The sequence below is a fragment of the Megalobrama amblycephala genome, linkage group LG13, assembly GCF_018812025.1.
Source record: "Megalobrama amblycephala isolate DHTTF-2021 linkage group LG13, ASM1881202v1, whole genome shotgun sequence".
Taxonomy (NCBI): domain Eukaryota; kingdom Metazoa; phylum Chordata; class Actinopteri; order Cypriniformes; family Xenocyprididae; genus Megalobrama; species Megalobrama amblycephala.
Genome location: NC_063056.1, coordinates 34,351,949 through 34,373,001, shown reverse-complemented (window position 1 = coordinate 34,373,001; position 21,053 = coordinate 34,351,949). Strand labels below are relative to the sequence as shown.

The 21,053-nt window shown below is 35.7% G+C and overlaps 2 protein-coding genes across 2 annotated transcripts; one reads left to right on the top strand and one right to left on the bottom strand.

Moving 5' to 3' along the window:
• Window positions 1–393: 393 nt before the first annotated feature.
• Window positions 394–3,834, top strand: si:dkey-247k7.2 (uncharacterized protein LOC797677 homolog). The gene is made up of 4 exons (XM_048154099.1): window positions 394–529; window positions 2,610–2,728; window positions 2,939–3,069; window positions 3,439–3,834. The coding sequence occupies exons 2-4, from the start codon at window positions 2,659–2,661 to the stop codon at window positions 3,571–3,573; spliced, it is 336 nt and encodes a 111-aa protein (XP_048010056.1). The 5' UTR covers window positions 394–529; window positions 2,610–2,658; the 3' UTR covers window positions 3,574–3,834.
• A 9,333-nt stretch (window positions 3,835–13,167) lies between these two features.
• Window positions 13,168–20,813, bottom strand: slc50a1 (solute carrier family 50 member 1). The gene is made up of 6 exons (XM_048153417.1): window positions 20,589–20,813; window positions 19,952–20,029; window positions 19,688–19,811; window positions 18,361–18,522; window positions 15,917–16,036; window positions 13,168–15,833 (listed from the first exon to the last, which is right to left on the bottom strand). The coding sequence occupies exons 1-6, from the start codon at window positions 20,654–20,656 to the stop codon at window positions 15,726–15,728; spliced, it is 660 nt and encodes a 219-aa protein (XP_048009374.1). The 5' UTR covers window positions 20,657–20,813; the 3' UTR covers window positions 13,168–15,725.
• Window positions 20,814–21,053: the final 240 nt, after the last annotated feature.

The following is a 21,053-nucleotide window of genomic DNA, read 5'->3' as shown; positions in this document are numbered from 1 at the left end:
TTTTTGTTTAATCCTTACAGGTGATCTGAAGTTACACATTCGATTCACCCTATTTCATCATCGATTTTAATGCACTATTGTCTTCGTTGATCTGGCATATTTATTAAAGTTGTGGTCATGATTGGGAAACTCAATTTGTGAGAGTGTGCGTGGCAGTCTGAGAACATGAAACATACAACAACATTATATGTTGATTTTTATATGAATGTTGCTTTCCTTTAACATTGCCTTTGCTTTGACATCAAAAGTGAATAAAACCATAGCATATTTCACTTGTTTATATATAAATAAATATATATCATAGATCATGAAGTTCCATGCCAATGATCAGGAACAAGGAAGAACCTATCAACAAACCAGTCACACCTCCATAACTTGTTTTTTTTCTTTCTTTTTTTTCTTTCCGTTCTACTCTGGCTTTTTTTCCTGTATCAAATGTGAAAAAAGGTGGTCATATGCAAATCACACACCTAGTTTTTCTCATCTCCTTGTTCAGAGCAGCTGGCAGTTCTCTTCAGACTTGATACAGGTAAGAAGCACCTGCACTTATCTACTTTTCTCTACACAACCTGTTGGTTTGCTTTCTCTCTTATTCAATGTTCTTGTTTTCTGTTTTCCTTCCAGTGTTGACTTCAAGCTATATATATTTTAACATTCTTTTGAAGAAATTAATATGAAATTTACCAAATTATTTTTATTAATTTATGTTTTTTATCTCATGCATGTCATTTTTTGCATTATTTATGATGTTATTGCATATTTTATTAGTTTTTATTTTCTTTTTGATCAACTTTATAACATTTCACTGACATTTGTATGCTGGTTTAGGAGATTAATAACATATCACTACACATTGAGCACAATATTATAATACTGTATAAACCAGTTTGCATATAAAGAATCACAACATATCAGGTAAAGTGACACTTTCTAATAATCTAATCATCAGCGTTGTTTTAAAAATAGGAGTTAAATGGCCTTTGTTCCCTGTTTTTTTAGCAAGTAAATTGATGAATATCTACCTATTAATAGATGATGAACTTTAAAAAATATACATTCAACCCAAAAATGTTACTCAATTTACCTTCATGTGGTTTCAAACCTGTATGACTTTTTTTTCCTTCTGTAGAACACAAAGGATGTAGTTTCAGTCACCATTCACTTTCATTTAATCCTTTACAGAAAGTGAATGGTGACTGAAACTATCATTCTGCCAAACGTCTGCTTTTATGTTCCACTGAAGAAAGAAATTCACATGGGTTAGAAATGATAAGTGATGACAATAACTACATTTTTGTGGTGAACTATCTTTTAAAATGTTCCACTAATTACATATAAACACAAGCATTGGATGTTAAAACACACACGAGCTCTGTCACTGCGGTCTGCATTTTTAGTTTACCAAAAGCTTGCACAACCGGATCGACAGCTTAAATAATTCACATCAGTCAGTGAGTGTTTAAAAAAAAAAAAAAAAAAAAATCACACGTTTACATTCTTTTCAATATGATTTTATTACACTGATTGAAAGAATAAGCCACTGAGTAACCAATGAGGACGCAAACATGTTTTCCTGATGTTTATCTTGAAATGTTTTTATGTTGGCCTATTAAATGCTGCCGATATCCGGTACTTTTTAACTTTCTTAACTTAAATTTTAGTTTTATTTACTAAAATATAAAAGGCAGCTGTATATTTCCATGTCTATTAAAGGGATAGTTTACTCAAAAAAAATGAAAATTCTGTCATTATTTACTAACCCTCAAACCCTCAAGTAGTTCCAAACCTGTATATATTTCTTTGTTCTGCTGAACACAAAGGAAGATATTTGGAAGAATGTTTATAACCAGGCAGATCTCGCCCCTCATTGACTAGGCGAGATCTGCCTGGTTATAAACATCATTCCAAATATCTTCCTTTGTGTTCAGCAGAACAAAGAAATATATACAGGTTAGAAACAACTTGATGGTTAGTAAATGATGACAGAATTTTCATTTTTGGGTGAACTATCCCTTTAAGACCCATTTATACTGTGTGAAATAAATATAAAGCTGAAGAACTAAATTCTAAGCATTATGAGGACACTTAGGCATTATTACAAACATTAACATCATGAATTGCTTTGAATTGTGAAAACCACTATACAGATAATGGACTTGAATTGAAGACCGCAAATTATTATTCACTGGTAAACATTTAAGTTAGATTTTTTTTTTCTACACACTTTTAAAGTTAGATGTATAAACCTGAAAACATTTTCAGTTAAATTTATTTTTGCATAGTGCTTATTACAATAAATTTCATTCCAAAACTCTATTCTTATAAGTAAAGAAGGAAATGTGAACACTCATTTAATTAATTAACCTCATGATTTTTTAGAAAGAAGAAATAAATGAATAGATAAAACAAGTGTTTATTTCATTAATATTGTAAGTTAACTAAGTGTTAACAGCCATAAAATAAATGTTTGTAAAAAAAAAAAAAAAAAAATGTTTTCTCTTAAATTTTTCATGGGCCAATGTACTAGCAAATTTGGGATATTTAAAATACACATATAATGACAATTGCTCAATTATTTGTAAGTTTCCTAATTTTCTTGTCTTTTACAGCCTCTCTTCATCTGAGTCTCAGACTTGTTCTTGTAAAACATCTGCAACAATGGCAAAATCTGGCCAGCTGGTGGCAGTGTTGAGCCTGTGTCTGCTGGCTGCTGTGGTGAATGCTCAGGGTGAGTGTCCAATCAGTTTTTCTCTCATTGGAAATCATACTGAACTTGTACTTTCTAGTCTTAATCAGAGTTATCTGCATCAGGTTTTATATATATATCATTATTATTATTATTTACATTTCAGAGCTTTGCAATGTCATTCAATCATGATATCTCTTTTCCCTATGGATCTAAAACTTGTTAATTTGCTTTCTCTTTCTGATATAATAGACAACACACCTCCACCTCCTCCTGGTATCGGAAATCAGATCTGCACATTCTACACTCAGGGTGGGACCCTCCTTCTGGACGGGCCGAAGGTCTTTGAAATGATGCTGATCGAGTTTGGAAGGGCAATCCAGGTCTGTATACATTTTATCAAATCAATTAGAAAAATCAGCAAACATCATTATGTGATGTTTATATAAATAGCTAGTGCTAAGGGGTTCATGGAAAATTCAGGTACATACCCTGCCAACTGAACACAAAGTAAATATTTTCCAAATAATATTTTAATTATTTGCTTTAGCACGATGACAATTTAAAAGCCAGTTAATTAACTTTGTCTTTTAAGTATTTTCTCTCACAGTAGAAATGAGTCTTTTATGTATGAACATTTATATTTAGCTGCCTTTATATTTTAGCAAGGGGGATTTTTCAAGAGGATTGTCATATTTTGCCATCTTTGGCATCAAAAATGCACACCATTATTATTCTCTCTCTCTCGATAGACCTTGACCCCAATGGTGACTCAGCAATGGATGGACGAAGTAGATGATGATCATGACAAACGTCTCAACATGGCAGAGTGTGCCAAACTCGTCCAGAGAGTCTCTGATTCCATTCAGAGGCCTCCTCCACAATAAAGAAGACATATCGACTGGATGAAGTTGCTTATACATGTACGGAAGTATATGTAATAAAAATTAATATATCACAAACACTTATTTAGTATGTAGGTCAGTAGTTTAATCTCATGTAGGCTAACCTTTGACACACACTGTGATGTATCACTCGAAATCACTTAAATAAAGCGATGAATTGTTTGATGAATTACTTTAAAACCAGGAGTTATCTTGTAAAAGTATCTTTGAAAAATGAAGAAATAAAACTTGGTCAAAAACACAGTTGTGATCTATGACGTTCCGACCATTTTGTAGCTACTTTCATACACAGGTTTGGCTGTTGCTGGCAATGAAAACAAAAATAAGTAAAATAATAAATGATCTTATCCTTACTATCACTGACAACATACCGTATGGATAAAGTTCAGTAGTTCTATAGCTAGTGTTAAAGGGTTAGTTCACCCAAAAATGAAAATAATGTCATTTATACTCACCCTCATGTCGTTCTACCTTCATTCATCTTTGGAACACAAATTAAGATATTGTTGAAGAAATCCGATTGCTCAGTGAGGCCTCTATTACCAGCAATCTCACTGGACCTCTCAAGATCCATAAAGGCACTAAAAACATATTTGAAACAGTTCATGTTAGTTCAGTGGTTCTATCTTAAAGGCGCTCTAAGCGATTTGACGTGTTTTTAGGCCCAATTTTTTTTTTTGTCACATACCGCAAACATCTCCTCACTATGCGCTAGCTGCCTGTCCCTTGAACACACTGTAAAAAAACGCGGTCTCTGTAGTCCCCACAAGCTCTGAAAACTGCAATAAAAACAAACTGGTGCAGCCTGGACCACTTAACATAATAAACATGCTCCAGCCAATAACCGTCAAGCAGCGTCAATACGCAAGCTACTTACATTTTAAATGCGCGTTCATGACTGTTTCAGGAAGCACGGAGGGGAGGACCAGGAGGAGTAGGAGGTAGGATCTAGCTAGCCTCTGTTTTGTTTGACAACACTTCGAACGTCAACAGGAAGTTACTCCGCTCAGAATCGCTTAGAGCGCCTTTAATATTATAATGTGACAAAAATACTTTTTGTGCACCAAAAACAAACCCCAAAATCATGACTTTTCTACTTAATCTCAGAAGCTTCATGAAGCAGTTTTTTTTAAATCGGCCCAAAAAAAAATTCGTTATTTTTTTTTGGTTTTTTGGCGCACAAAAAGTATTTTTTATCGCTTTATAATATTGGGCCAGTTGTTCAAAAAGTTTAATCTGTATCAGAATGATCTGGATTTGGAAATCCCATGTTTTGCTATCCAGGATCAGGTAATCCATCTTACTTTTGTGCTGGTTTTTCAAAGAAAAATTGGATTGGATCACCATGATCCAGATACACACTTTTCCAGATTACCAAATCTGGATTACCAGTGCTCTACGGAGTCCCTAAAGGGACATGATGATAGAGAGAATATGGGTTTTGAATTAAATATAATATTTTTGTTGGATATTTACAGATGTTTGGGGATTGTTTTATGGCACCAAAATCTTTTTTACTTTACAGTAGGTTACCGAAAGGCTAAATATGTAGGTTAATGTCTACTTCTAATTTATTTAACAGTTAAACTAATCAAGAGCAAAATAAAAAAAATGTGTATGTATATTACATGATATAAATGTTGTATTTTTTTTTTACCAGTTTTAAAGTTTTACTACATTTTCCTCCTGGAATCCACCTTGAAATCCTACCCCCTGTTGGGATCAGGACAATCCTGTTTTTTTGGATCAAAGTTATCCAAATCCTACTGACAAGTTTTGAACAACACAAACTGAAGGTTTGATCCAGATTAAAACTAGGATTGGATTCCGTGATCTAATCTGATTTCAGAATCCCTTTTTCCTTTTGAACAACCCATTTTCAAGATTTGATCCAATCCAATGGCCGAAATCCGATCAGATTACTTTTGAACAACTGGCCCATTAAGATAGAACCACTGAACTCACATGAACTGATTCAGATGTTTTAAGTACCTTTATGGATCTTGAATGAAGGTCTTACGGTGTAGAACGACATGAGGGTAAGTAATAAATCACATTATTTTCATTTTTAATGAATATTGTTGCTCTTTGTATATTCCTACTTTAAGTGCCTACACACTGCCATGCCATTCATACACGTGGATCAACACGATCTCTGAGTTTTATGTAAATTATACTGAAGCTAGTTGTAAGAGTAGTTTACATAATAATTAAATAACTTACTGGACCAAAGAAAAAAGAAGCAATTTGGGCATCACTGCTCGAGATTTCTCTACACTTAGTAACATCCCGGGCAAAATTCCACATATGACGCCTTGCCACTTGGTGGCAGTGTGGATGATGCTCTAGTGTCCACTGTAGGTTGGCTGATGTACATCTATGACATGAAAACCCATGCACACGCAAGAAAATGGCTTTTTGAATAGTTGTCCACTGTAGTGACATCTATGTGTAAAAGGGTTAAAACACTTTTATATAAAAAACAAACAAACAGATAAACAAAACATTATGAGGAGCCTACTGTCTTTTTAGTAGGGAAATGTTCCTAATGCTTTGCATGAGCTTGCAGGGACTCCTATTGAAATGACTGCATTTGGCCTGCAAAATTTCAACATACAAAGGTGTAAAACCTTTAATGTGTACCCTCCAAACTTTTAAAATTAAAACCAAACAACTGCATGCATTCTTAAAGGCTCCAATGAAGGCCAAGTTGTGGAGGTTTGGCTGGTTAACGTGATCTAATGAGGCCCTGGATGTCGTAACTACACCATCTGGCTGCAAAACGCATCCATTCAAATGTAGGCCTATCTGGGTAGACAGAATATTTTTTTCTGCAAGCAACATTAAATCAAATCATATTATAGTAGATAAGTTACTGGTGCCCAAATATTTTTGGAGAGCTCTTAAAAGTGTGAATGTTATTTTTACTCTGTTTAAGCCGGATACACACTTAAAGGAACACTCCACTCCGTCTGTGATCCCCTGCTTGCACAGGGAGCGTGCCTTGCAACCATGGAGACATTTGTGAGAGGTGCTGCGTAATATCATTGCGCCTGCTGCACTGATTGTACGGCAGCAAAGTTCCTTGATTATTACGAATGAGAGTATAGTTCCTAGCCATGTCGGCCTACAAAATTGCAACTTTTCATTTTCGGTCGGTCTTAGTACACGATGTAACTACAGAAGTGTCAAGTTTTAAATAGGAATAATATCGAAACTCTTTGGTCATTTTTGAGCGAGATGCTAACGGTCTAATCAGATTCAATGAACTATGCTAAGCTATGCTAAAAGTGATACCGCCAGACCCGGAGATCGGCTGAATGGATTCAAAAACGGTAAAACTCAACTGTTTAACTCTAGGGGAGTTGGAAAATGAGCCTATTTTCAAAAAAAGTGGAGTGTTCCTTTAACGATTGTAAGGCTGATTATGAATGTAAATTGATACTTTCGACTTATCATGCTCAAACGCTTCCAGTCAGAGCCAGTTGCGTTCAGTCGGCGTTAAAATTCTGTGTGTAAGAATTTAAATCTGCTTCAGTCGCAGGAAACAATCACTGTGTGTTGAGCACAGTCTAGAATGTTTCAGCTAGTCGTTAAATGTGTGCCCAGCTTTAGACATCACAGCTCATGGCAGTGGCTAGTGAAGGACAAGCTGAGCAACTGCCATTGAAATTAATGGGAATGCTAACATATATTATTAGGTATTATAGACCTTCTTGGTCTCAGAAACCTATGGAAGCCCGTTTCCTCCACTAAATAAAAAAATAAAAACAGAAATTGCGACTTTTTATCTCAGAATTCAGACTTTTTTTCTCAGTTGCGAGTTATAAAGTCAGAATTCTGAGATATAAACTCACAATTGTATGGAAGAGGAATAAACAATAATAAAAAAATAAAACCATCTTGAGATTAAAGTTGTTACATTTCGAGAAAAAACTCTATAAATTTCGAGAAAAAAATCGAAATAAAATGTTGAGAATAAACTCGTTAAATTACGAGAAAAAAACTTGTTAAATTTCGAGAAAAAAGTCCAGATAAAATGTTGAGAATAAACTTGTTAAATTACGAGAAAAAAAACTCGTTAAATTTCAAGAAAAAAGTCGAGATAAAATGTTGAGAAAAGTTAGTCATTAAATTATGAGAAAAAAGTTGTTAAATTACGAGAACAAATTCGTTAAATTATGAGAAAAATGTCGTTAAATTTCGACTTTATTCTTTATTATGACCTTATTCTCAACATTTTATCTAGACTTTTTTCTCGAAATTTAACGAGTTTTTTTCTCATAATTTAACGAATTTGTTCTCGTAATTTAACGACTTTATTCTCAACATTTTATCTCGACTTTTTTCTCGAAATTTAACGCCATTTTTCTCGTAATTTAATGAGTTTATTCTCAACAATTTATTTCGACTTTTTTCTCGAAATTTAACGAGTTTTTTCTCTAAATTTAACAACTTTAATCTCGAGATGGTTTTAATTTTTTATTATTGCTTGGCCCTAATCCTCTTCCGTACAATTGCGTGAATTAAAGTCACAATTCTGCCTTTTTTTCTCACAATTCAGATTTTATAACTTGCAATTGTGAGAAAAAAAGTCAGAATTCTGAAATATAAACTCGCAATTGCATGAAATAAAGTCACAATTCTGACTTTTTAATCGCAATTCTGACTTTTTTTCTCACAGTTGCGAGTTATAAAGAAAGAATTCTGATATAAACTCGCAATTGCGTGATATAAAGTCACAATTCTGACTTTTTTCTCGCAATTCTGACTTTTTTTCTCACAATTGTGAGTTATAAAGTCAGAATTCTGAGATATAAACTCACAATTGCGTGATATAAAGTCAGAATTGTGAGATATAAACACAATTGCGAGATAAAAAGTCAGAATTCTGAGATAAAAAGTCGCAACTACTGTTTTTATTTTTTTATTTAGTGGCGGAAACGGGCTTCCACAGAAACCAGATAAAGCATTACAGGGAGAAACATCTGAAGGGAGAGAGAGTGGGTTTGAGAGGGAAATTCAGGCAACAGAGTGCTATTTAGTATAGAAAAATAAAGCTTGAAATAGCAGCCTGAATGTCTTGAGTCTGCATACTGTTGATCATAAACGCATGCCTAAAGCAACTGCACATGAAACGGAGAGACAGAGAAGATGGTGAGACAGTTGGACAGGAGAAAAACAAGGTCACCATTAGAGTCTGTGACCTTTGACCTTAACCTGTTTTACTAGCAGAAGTTTAACCTGAAATCTGTGACGGAGGTCAGCAGGTGCCGGAGGGGTGTTGCCTGTCTGTGCCTGTGTCTTCTGCTCTCTGTCTCATGTTTATTGCTTTTCTCTCTAGATTTGAAGAATGGAGTCTACCTATTAAAAACATGTTGGTACAATTTGTGGTGCTTTTGGCGTCTTTGTTAACTCATCTATAGTGCTGGCCTAAAGACAGAAGCAGACAAATGCAAACAAGCACGAGGAGACAGAGATAATTAAGGCTGTTAGGAAAAAAAGAGATGTGAATGAGATGAAAGTAAACAGAACCAACACGATACAGGAGAAGAGAAGGGCTGAAGGAAAAAGGGGTGAGCAGCACATTCCTCTTCCTCTGTCTCCGCTTCCCTTGTTCGGGCTCTTCAAAACAACAGCTGGAGCTCTCACAGGTGTGTTTTACTTGCTGAAAGCTGAAACATATGAGCTGACATCGCACACACACACATACACTCACACACATGCCAGCATGCTGATGCAGCAAACACACACTACTGTTTTTCAGAGTTCAGCAAACAGAAGTTGAAAGTGCTCCTTTTGCACATTTATAACATTTATTTGGATCATCACTGAGATGCACAGACGACAAGTATCTAAAGGGACATTTACACAACACAGTTTTCAACTAAAAACGGGATTTTTTTTTAGTTAAAAAATAATTTACACGACAACGCCATTTTGGTGGCCTTTTGGTGAACTTTTGAAAACGGGTTTCAAAATGCACGTTTTTGAAAACGGTCTCCGTGTAAACAACAAAAACACAAATCTGTGAAAACGATGACGTCATGCACATGCGTATTCATTCTATAGTGTTTCATCGCAATCTAATGGCCTGCCAGCAGAATACAGCGTTTTTAGTCATTTTCATGGATTCGTATGAATGGGGATCGTGGTACGTGGAAAACTCAAAGGAAAAACTTCAACCAAAACTTTAACCATATTGTTGTCGTGTAAACATAACCTTAAGCCACACTTCAAAATGTATGTTTTACAAAATATGCAAACACATGATACTGGAACTATATTTACTTTTCTAAACCCTTTTTTTGCTCAGGTTTTTATATATTTTTTGTATATTTTTTCATTCTAGAGTCTGTGTTGTCCCTGTACTCAAGAATCAGACAGTCTCCAATAATAATAAATAATAATAATATGTTTATTTCTTATAGCGCCTCTCAAGAACCCATGGTCACTTCACAAAATTAATACAATCAATTGACAAACAAAATACAATAGACAGTCAGAAGGGAACATTCAGAAGAACAGAAGTTGACAACAAAACTACAGATAATTAACATGAGAAGTCAAGCAATCACCAAAAAAACAATGACATTCATGAGCAAAATTTATGATGCATTCTGACATGCATACAAACAAAAAGTAATAATTGACCAAGTGTTCATCTGAATGACTGAAAATGTCACTGAGAAAATGCATACTTAGCAACCTAGACAGCCGTAAGGTGGTGTGTATGTTTGTGTGTGTATCCCAGAGACAGTCTCTGCTGCAGGAAACAGTGGTATCCTGTTTTGCAGTAGACTCCCATTGTTGCACTGATTAAACATACACTAATACATGCTCCCACACGTACACACCACAGCTACTGCACTGTTAGTGATGAGAACAGAGCAAAGTGTCCGAGATCAATCAGATGTGATTCATAATAAACACATTTGCCCGGATGCCTTCACACAAGCATCCCATCAAGAAACACTGGACACCGCACAGCAACACACACACACACACACAATCTTGAGCATTGTGAGTGTTGTCTAGTCTTTCTGTCTCCACATGATCATCCATTACTTCTGACTGTCCAGCCCCTGTCTGTTTATTTATCTGTCTATTGTGTAACAGAGACGGTTTACACTGTAATTACACTAAATTGTTTCCCAGTTTCAGCTTGATGAGCTTGTCATTGTGTGGGCGCCATTTTTCATAGGGAAATGACGACGGTCTGTGACCAAATCATATATATATATATATATATATATATATATATCTCATGTGTGTGTGTGTAAATTATGGACTTCTCCTTTAACATGATATACCTGAAGCCCACACCTCCACAACCCCCAACCCAACCACCCACACACTCACACACCCACCCACTCACACACACACCCACTCACACACACACACCCCCACTCACACACACACACACACACACACACCCACTCACACACACACACACACACACACACACCCACACCCACTCACACACACACACACCCACTCACACACAGCAATTAAGTTGAAAAGCTGTCCAATCCTGCAGAAGTTACCCAAAATTTCACAGATCTCTCTCCATTTTCTGTTCATTTACTGAACTACATTCTTCTAAATCAGCAACTCTCAACTGGTTTTGCTTCAGCACCCAGATATTACATTAAGTGGTGTCATAGCTTAGAGATGAAAACAAAACTGCACCTAAAATCAATAGTTTAATGAAGTGTATAGGCCAAATAATATGCAACATTTTTAACATGTCATAGCTTGAATAAGAAATATTATTATTTTGGTTATGATCTACTATTCAAAAGGTCAGTAAGACATTTTTTAAAGGGATAGTTCACCCAAAAATGAAGATTCTGTCATCATTTACTCACCCTGAAGTTGGTCTAAACCTCAAAGAGTTTCTTTGTTCTATGGAAATTAAAATAAGATATTATGAATAATGTCAGTAATCAGTTTGGTCCCCATTGACTTCCATAGTGTTTTTTTTTTTCATACAATGGAAGTCAATGGGGACCAGCAACTGTTTAAAGGGTTAGTTCACCCAAAAATGCAATTTTTGTCATTAAGTATTCACCCTCACAGCCGTAAGACCTTTGTTCATCTTCAGAACACAAATTAAGACATTTTTGATGAAATCCAAAGGTATCTAACACATGGCAGCAACATCACTGCATCTTTTGAGGTCCAGAAAGGTAGTTAAAAACATGGTTAAAATAGTCAACGTGACTACAGTGGTTCAACCTTAATTTTATGAAGCGACGAGAATACTTTTTGAGTGCAAAAACAAAAAGATAACAACTTGTTTACATCCAAATGCCAGCTCCTTATTGGCCGGATACTGTGTCAGCATGCTGCTCATGTGTTCAGCTTCGGCCAACACTGAGTTGGCATTTGGATATACACAAGGAAGTCTGCACTGAATTCACTACGTATGACAACGGTTCAAATTGTTGAATAAAGTCGTTATTTTTGTTTTGTTTTTGTGCACAAAAAGTATTCTCGTCACTTCATAACATTAAGGTTGAACCACTGTAGTCTTGTTGACTATTTTAACAATGTTACCTTTATGGACCTCAAAAGGTACAATGACGTTGCTGCCATGTGTGGATCAGATACCTTCGGATTTCATCAAAAATATCTTAATTTGTGTTCCGAAGATTAACAAAGGTCTTATGGGTGTGGAACGACATGAGGGTGAATACTTAATGACAGAAATGTAATTTTTGGGTGAACTAACCCTTTAAATACCCACATTCTCCAAAATATCTTTTGTGTTCAACAGAACAAAGAAACTCATGGACCTGTGACCCGTATAATGAACTTTCATTATTATTTAATATAAACTTAAATTTAATTATTTTCACTGTTCGGTTTTACAGTTATCTGCATTAGTAACATGAACTAACGATAGAAAATATTTCTAAAGCACTTATTAATATTAGTTAATGTTAATTTAAGCATTTAGTACATGATTAAAATCGAAAGATGTATCTGTTAACATTTTGGTTTGATAACCACTGATTTCCTACATGTTAACATTTACATACAATGACTGAAGACTAAAAAGTGCTTTTGTCTACATGCACGAGAGTGCCTTAGTGATCATTGTTTCGCTCACAAAAGAGGTTGTCAATCACTAATTTTCTTATTCTTTCAAAAACACTCTCCTGATAAACAATCACCCCCCACAATCCTTTTCCTTTCATGTCTTTCTCTGAGAGGCAGACAGGAAAAACATGTAAAAACTCCATAGGCACTGAGAATCAGCAAACACATGGTTCCCACTCGCTCATGTTAACCAAGACAAACTACAAACAAGCAAACACACTCACTCACAAACATTTGACGAGAGCTCTACAAAACCAAACACCTTATAGCGGGAGATAAATGTGCTGTTATTTCCCACAGAAATTAAAACGTCTGTCAGTACGTGTTACGCTTCGGCTTTTGAGCGTATTTTAGTTTTCATTGCTCACAATCAGCACTGATCCTCTTTAAGACCAGAACAAAATCCTCTCACATTCCCCTGCTAAGCTCTCATAACTTCTTCCCTCAGTCTCAGCCAGACATTGAAGGTTATGTTATATAAAAATTTATTTGAGCCTTTTTTTTTTTCCAGAACACTTCAGAAAGAACATCCCTCTAAATCCCCTCTGATATAATATACACTGTTGCATAGGATATAAAATAGTACAAAGAAACGTAAAGACATTTAAGCTTAATGTAAAACACAGAACATAATCATACAACACAGAAACCATAAACAATACAATAAAACAAGTTGATATGCTTTAAATCATCATAAAAACCATTTTTATTCACAAAGTCTTTAAGTCCTGGAGACTTAAAAAGACTTCAGTGAATAAAGTACCATAATGTAGTGATGTACAGTAGGACCCAATTCGAGTTTCGGTCACTAATCAAACCTGTTTAGCATATGCAAAACAAAATTAACAGCCAATGACTGCTTAAGATTTAATCTCACCATCTTAGTTATGAATATGTAATTCAGTGAATTTGTTGATTATTCTTCCCCCGTCGTGCCGGTCACCTCAACTCACATAAATCAAGCCTTCAGATTTTGTGAGACTTTGGTATTCTCTGAAGGTGAGGAATGTGTAAAATTGTTTACTTAATTGTTTTTATGGGCTTATTGTGAAGTATGTTGTTCTGACAGTAACAATGACAAGAAAAAAATACCTTTTTGTTCCAATACAAAACAAGAACCATGAAAAGAGCTGTGCAAGATTCCCTTTTTTGTCTGCGACAGATATTCTTAATCCAACGTCATTCACTCAAACTAATTTTCTCTGTTTCTGTTGTTCTTTTCCACACAAAGGAAGGTTTTTATACACAAAGTTTGTTGTTTGGGGTTTGTTACTTAAGTTGGATGCTGATTAAATAGCTGCCAAACTGCCATTTGGACACAATTAAGAACGATATTATAAAAAAAGAAGTCTATGATTCATGAACGATTCTGTAAACACTACATTCATTACTTAAAGGGTTAGTTCACCCAGAAATGAAAATTCTGTCATTTATTACTCACCCTCATGCCGTTTCACACCCGTAAGACCTTCATAAATCTTCGGAACACACATTAAGATATTTTAGCTCAAATCCGATGGCTCAGGAATAATTCGGAACACAGTGAATCTGTGTATCGAATCTGCAGTTCGGAGCGGCAAAGTCACGTGATTTCAGCCGTTTGGCGGGTTTGAACCGCGATCCGATTCATGATTCGATACACTGATTCATAACGCTTTGATGCTTCCTGAAGCAGTGTTTTGAAATCGGCCATCACTAAATAAGTCGTTATTTTGTTTTTTTTTGGCGCACCAAAAATATTCTCGTCGGTTTATAATATTAATATTGAACGACTGTACTCACATGAACTGATTTAGATGTGTTTTTAGTAAGTTACCTTTATGGATCTTGACAGAGGAAGTGACATTTCTCCCTATGAAGGCCACACGGAGCCTAGGATTTGAACTAAAATATCTTAATTTGTGTTCCGAAGATTAATGAAGGTCTTACGGGTGTGGAACGGCATGAGTGTGAGTAATAAATGACAGAATTTTCATTTTTGGGTGAACTACCCCTTTAAGTAACAGAATGTGGCACTTTCCTAAAGGACACTCTGAAGAGTATGTACCCAAGATAAAAAAAACAAAAAAACAAAACACACCTGCTAAATATGAACACATGATTTCAAAAGAAAGGGCTGTAACAGGAAACAAGTTTGAGCTCTTGGTTCAGGGTGTGTCATGTTTACGTTACAGATTACAACACTTATGAACCAAGAAATACCTGCCAAACAAACTTAGAGCATCCTTATCCCTATAAGGATCAACCAAGAGAAAAAGTGAAAATTATTAGTTACTCAGAGAATTCACCAGAAATTATTGTACTGTCATTATTTACTCATCCTCAGGTCATTACAAACCTGTATGACTCTTTTCTTTCAGGAAATTCTGAGGACTCTTCCAGGAAGCACAAAGTAATTATTTTCCATCCATTTACAAAGAATGGGTACAGGAACCTTTCAAGCCATAAAAGTATCCTAAAATAGATCTAAAACGCATAAGATTGTCTGATAATCTTTGAACCAGATTAGTCATATTTGAGAATGACTCATTCAAACGAATCATTAGATTCATTAAAAGATCATTCAAAAGAACAGTCCGTTCATGAAACAGGTCCCCCCCCAAAAAAAGCTAAGAACAAGATTTTCAGGTAATAATGGCTTAAAAATGTGTCACATAAATCTTAACTTATGGCTTCAGAAAACCTGTAACATATGTGAATATGATGACTACTACAGTTCTTTAGATGCTGCTTTTGTGTCTTTTTTAAACAGTAAAAGCTCCAGTCCCAATTCTTTGAAATTGCATGGAAAAAACATTTGTGAGCAGAAATAAAGTTTTATATTATATATATTTTTTTACTCATATATATATATATATTTGAGGGATAGTTCACCCCCTCCTACAGTGGCAGTTTCACTAGATGTTTGAGTTTATAAGGTATGATGACAGTCTGATGTCAAAAAGACCAAGAAGCTCTTCTGGCTTGGGTAAAGGAAAGTGGAAAAGGCACTTAATTAGATTGTAAATCTTAATGTAAATCCCCTCTCAGATTTGGATGAGTTTATAGGAGGGCTTGTCTGAAAGGATAGCTCCGAATTGCCAGAAAAGGAAGAAGCGGATAAGGCTAGTAAAGATGCCAGGGGTGTTGGGTACCTGAAAAACAAACAAAAAAAATACATGATGCTTTCTCCTTTACCTCAAAACACTGTCTCAGAACAGTCTCTTCATTGTCTTACCATGATATAATAGTCTTGGAGCTGAAGGCCATACAGCGTCCATGATGTGGATGTGAAGAATGTAGCAACAGTCAGGGAAAAAGACAAGCGCTCCACAGACTTCGTTCGTACGATATCCAACTATTGGAAATGAAGCACACAAATGTTTTTTGTTTTTTTTTCTGGGAGGAGAAAGATTCTTTTGCTTTTTTTTTTTGCTTTTTTTTTTTTTTTTTTTTTTAATCGACAGAAAATACACAGGAAACATTATTAAACGATTAGTTCCTGCCCTTGATTCTGACTGGTCAATAGCTGTGTTTTATTCACGATAACTATGATCGCTTCACCCAACGGTTCTGTGTATCACTACACAACACCCATAGCAACCACTCTTAGCAATATCAACTGTATGTTCTGTATGTTTGATATTGCTCATTGAAGCTTACTGTATTATGTAAAAGAGTACTGTGAGAAAGAGATCGAGTGAGCGAGTTTATTACCTGCATTCAGATTTAGCATTTTTCTTCAGGTCAGTCTTATGTTCATAATAAAAAAATCTGTCTAAATGTCCGATGTATTATCTTGTCCTTTTAACAGTTAAAGGGTTTTCCCGTGACTGACAACGCTAGTCAAAGCATTTGTCAGTTGCATCTTGTTCCGTGTTCACAACATTTCAGTCTTTTCAATGTAAAAGTCTTCGCTACTGACTGACACACTCATAAAGACAGTCTTTGCCGCCATCTAATGGCATAATAATGTAACTTCTGTTGCCGTTCATGGTCAGGGACTATTTTTTCCTGCGGAAGGAAGGCTTTTAGTGAAAGTTTACTTGATGAAAGTTGCATTGATACATATTTTTGGCTTTAATATTTGTATTGTGTGGTAACCATTTTATAAAAACCAATAAGGTACTCAAGGCTACTTCTGTATCCGCTTCGCGTCGTGCCCAACAACACCCTTCAGGGGGAATGAAACTTGACGCAGACAGGACTCAAACACCAAAGAGGATCAGTAAATCTAGAGCACATGTGCTCGCCACTGCGTTACAGCTCCAACCAGAACATGTTATTTACACTCACGCATAGTCTCTCCTATAACAAGCCGCTATTGACACTTGCAGACAGTGATGGAGGGAAAAACAGGAAGCAACAAAAGGAGGTACGAGAATGACAGGAAATACACCACAGGGCACAGGACAGATAGACAGAGCTGGACTGATAAATATGGAAGAGGGAAAGATCCAAAACAGGAAGATGGAGACTGTGAGAGGGCACAGAAAAGAAGAATGGATGGAGTGATAAACAAAAGATGGAATGCTGGAATGTCACTACAAGACTTCACACCATCTTACTGAGGAAACGACAAGATAAGAACAATGTACGATTATTTTAGAGCTGATCTATGCTTTATGCAATATGTAAGGGTGTCACAGTTAACATTAATGTATGCAATAATGTTTAACCTTTAATATTCAAAACACATGAACGCACACAGCAGTTTGCAAAGCGCCATGAGACAAGGGACGGCGTTAAATTAAATTACCTCAAGTCAACATTACAATAATAATGAACGTAAACAGAAGTCCCTCCTTCAGAAATACGTAACGAGTTCTGATTGTGCCAGCGGTTCCTGTGTTGTGATTCGACAGCAGCTTAGCGAACCTTGCCCGGAAAGGTCACGCCTCTTAACATAACGTGGAGATGCACGCGCTCAGTGTTATTGTAAACATGTCTTTAATTTTACCCTATCAATTTAAGCCGGAATCAGACCCGGTGATTGGACTGCGGGATGAAAATAACAGCGTTTCGACGACATGGCGACAAACACACTCTACAAACGCAACTCTTGTGTATTCCTGTGGGCGGAGGTTAGTCAAAAAACTGTTTTAGTGACGTCATTAAAGAAGGAAGTAGAGGGATGTAGTCCAAACTGGCCGTTCGATGTAGGCGACTTCTGTTCAATAAAATATCTCGCTTGGCATTGAACTTTGAGCTTTAAAATTTTACAGATTTTATTTATACTCTAACAACAACATTACACACTAACTAAAGTTTGAAACATGGGATCACGAAGAACGGGACCTTTAATTACGGTAGTAAGGGCGTGAATGCAGCATAAGCTCATTGTTTTGGTTCAGAAGGAACTGTAAAAGGCAGCTGCTGTTTGTTTGCAGCGCTCGGTGACTGTCTGTCTACAGCTCTGCATAGCCTCATGGTGCGTGGAGGTATGCAATAGATATGTTGAGAGGCTTTTACATTAGATATATGTCAATTTTTTCTTCTATTATTTATTGCTATTTGCTATCAGGATGTGAAGAGAGTTTCAACAGGTTTAACCAAAAGTGTATATGAAAAAACATTGCTTTCCCTACCTTTAAATACATGCAGTTACTTGCTGACTGTGTTTTAAACATGATTAATGCTGGTTACATGTATAGGTATGTGTGTGTGAGTGTGTGTACTCACAAGATCAGCGAGCGGAGAGAGGTACATGCTGATGGTGAACACACTGCAGGCGAGGCCCAGCTGAGAGAGTTGAGTTTCTCCAGCAGGAATCACCATAGTAAAATACACCCATCCCACACACAACACAATCCCCATCACCAGCGTCTGTGAGTAGACTCGCCTCTGAAACACACAGGTCACCATACCTTTTAAAAATATTAATAATATTTGTTGTATATACAGTGGGTTACAAACGTCCACATTAAAAAAAATGTGGGATCCAACTTCAACTTTAAACCTGAAAATAAACTATAAAGATTTTGTTATGCTTATGCAAATTGTTATGCTTATAATGTAAATTGTAATTAATTTTTATTTTTATAAAAAAAAAAACATTTTTAAACTTTTCACACAGATTGGTATTCTAATAACATAAGTTGTAATTAAAACTATGAATTAAAGGATTAGTTCACTTTCAAATGAAAATTAACACAAGCGTTACTCACCCTCAAGCCATCCTAGGTGTGACTTCCTTCTTTCTGATTAACATAATCAGAGAAATATTAATAAATATCCTGATGCATCCGAGCTTTATTATGACAGTGAACAGGATCAACGAGTATGAACTGAATAAATTGTCTCCACCCACATCCATCCATATTTACCAAGTTATGAAGTAAAATATCCGCCATACCGCCTTCCATATTCAACTTAGGAAGGAAGCGCAATGCCTCTCACAGTTCAAAAAGCTTACGCTACATCCTACGCCTTCCCTATTCAACTTACGGAAAAAGTTTAACTGACGTGACGCCAGTTTACACTTTCTTCGTAACTTGAATATGGAAGGCAGTCTTGAGGAAGCTAGATATTTTACTTCATAACTTGTTAAATATGGATATTTTTTTTTACACAAACGCATCGTTTCGCTTCAGAGGGCCTTTATTAACCCTCCGGAGCCGTGTGGAGCACACGTTTATGATAGATGGATATGGATGAAAGCACTTTCTTCAGTTCATACTCATTGATCCTCATTCACTGCCATTATAAAGCTCAGATGCGTCAGTATATTTATTAATATTTCTCTGATTGTGTTCATCGGAAAGAAGAAAGTCATATTCACCTAGGATGGCTTGAGGGTGAGTACAGCTTGGGGTGATTTTCATTTAAAAGTGAACTAATCCTTTAACTGTTAAATAAAACTTTGCACTCAAATTGTTAGATGACGATATCATTTGTAAATAAAAAATATTAAATTATGATTTGTAATTAAAATATTCTATTAAATTAGAAACATGCTAAACAATCAAATTCTTCACCCCACTGTATAATCAATAACTACATGACAAACCTTCTCTTTGGTATAATGACAGTAGGTGATGATGTATAAGGTCTGTAAAGAGGCCCCAATGATGTTTACAGAAATCACCGTACCATCTCCCTTTAGTAATCCATAGTAAAGCCAACCTAGATTACTAAAAACACACACAGATATACAAACTGATCATTCAGACTGAATGGACTTTAAATGCATGATGACCATATCATACACGAAGTTGCATACACGTATACAATAACAAATGAATACGGCAGGTGTCAAATAGCAAATACATACTTTAAGCATGTGGTAAGGAAGGGCAGAAACTGAACATTATCTGCACACTGTGTGGCCTTCATTTTCTTTAAGTCTGTCCTGCAAAAACAGAGATGTAAAGTGAGAAATATTATCTTGGAACATAGTAACAGTAGGTTATGCAAATGCCAAAATTCATATAAATATAGTGAAATTAATTTGCACAGCCTCCAAATGTTTATATGCTCAACCTGCATATACAGAATAAGGATGTTAAAATGTACTATAGTTTCAGGCAAAATACTATAGCTACTACAGTTATTGTTAATACTGTAAAATCTTAATATTGTGAGCTCTTGCTGATATTATTGGCTAATAACAAGTTACCATACGTTTGCTGTAGTAGTATCAATAATTATAGTATGTTGGCAGAAACTTTTGAGGGGGCAGTCTCTATGCGCAACAACCTTATATTTGCAGCCACTACAGTTAATAAATAAAACGTTTAATAGCGAACTTCGTTTATTCAAAGCATTTTTAATTTACAGAAAATTCAAATAAGGAGCGAAATGTCACCAGATAAGAACACTATTAAAACCGTGTGCGTGTACAAATGATATGATATTCAACTGATATGATTTGACATAAATATTAAAAAGTAGAAACATAAGTAACTTACAATCCCGTCGTGAACATCCCGACGGTGAATATGATGCACGCACATGATAGCAGCTGCAGAAAATCCATAGACTGAAAAAGCGAAAAATGAGATGTGCTTCTGTACAGATAGCCTACCTGTGCAATCAAGCTAATAAATTATATTTACAAAAACTATGAATCCAGCACTCATGCAACGCTGACGTCCACTTGCTGTTTCCGTGTTTGTAATCAGTGTGAATCGCTTCCTTCACTCTGATTGGTTATTCACCGAATGACGCTCCCTAGCGTCATTTTGTAGTCCGGTTGTGTAGTGAAATAAGAGCAGATGATTTAAACGGAGATGGTTGCCACGTATTTTGTTTTTAATAAAGTGAGATTTAAAAAGCTGTAGTTTTTAAAAGTACACGCTTGAGGTGAAAAGCTCTGTCCAAAGCATAGCCGCTTTCTGGAATGTTGATAAGACGAAATAAATTAATTTGAACAC

Coding starts and splice junctions, on each gene's coding strand:
- slc50a1 (XM_048153417.1), bottom strand. CDS start 20,656: ATGGATTTTCTGCAGCTGCTATCATGTGCGTGCATCATATTCACCGTC. Junction 18,523..19,687: donor GTCATTATACCAAAGAGAAG/GTTTGTCATGTA, acceptor TGTGTGTTTCAG/AGGCGAGTCTACTCACAGAC. Junction 15,834..15,916: donor TCCAAGACTATTATATCATG/GTAAGACAATGA, acceptor TTTGTTTTTCAG/GTACCCAACACCCCTGGCAT.
- si:dkey-247k7.2 (XM_048154099.1), top strand. CDS start 2,659: ATGGCAAAATCTGGCCAGCTGGTGGCAGTGTTGAGCCTGTGTCTGCTG. Junction 2,729..2,938: donor TGCTGTGGTGAATGCTCAGG/GTGAGTGTCCAA, acceptor CTGATATAATAG/ACAACACACCTCCACCTCCT. Junction 3,070..3,438: donor AGTTTGGAAGGGCAATCCAG/GTCTGTATACAT, acceptor CTCTCTCGATAG/ACCTTGACCCCAATGGTGAC.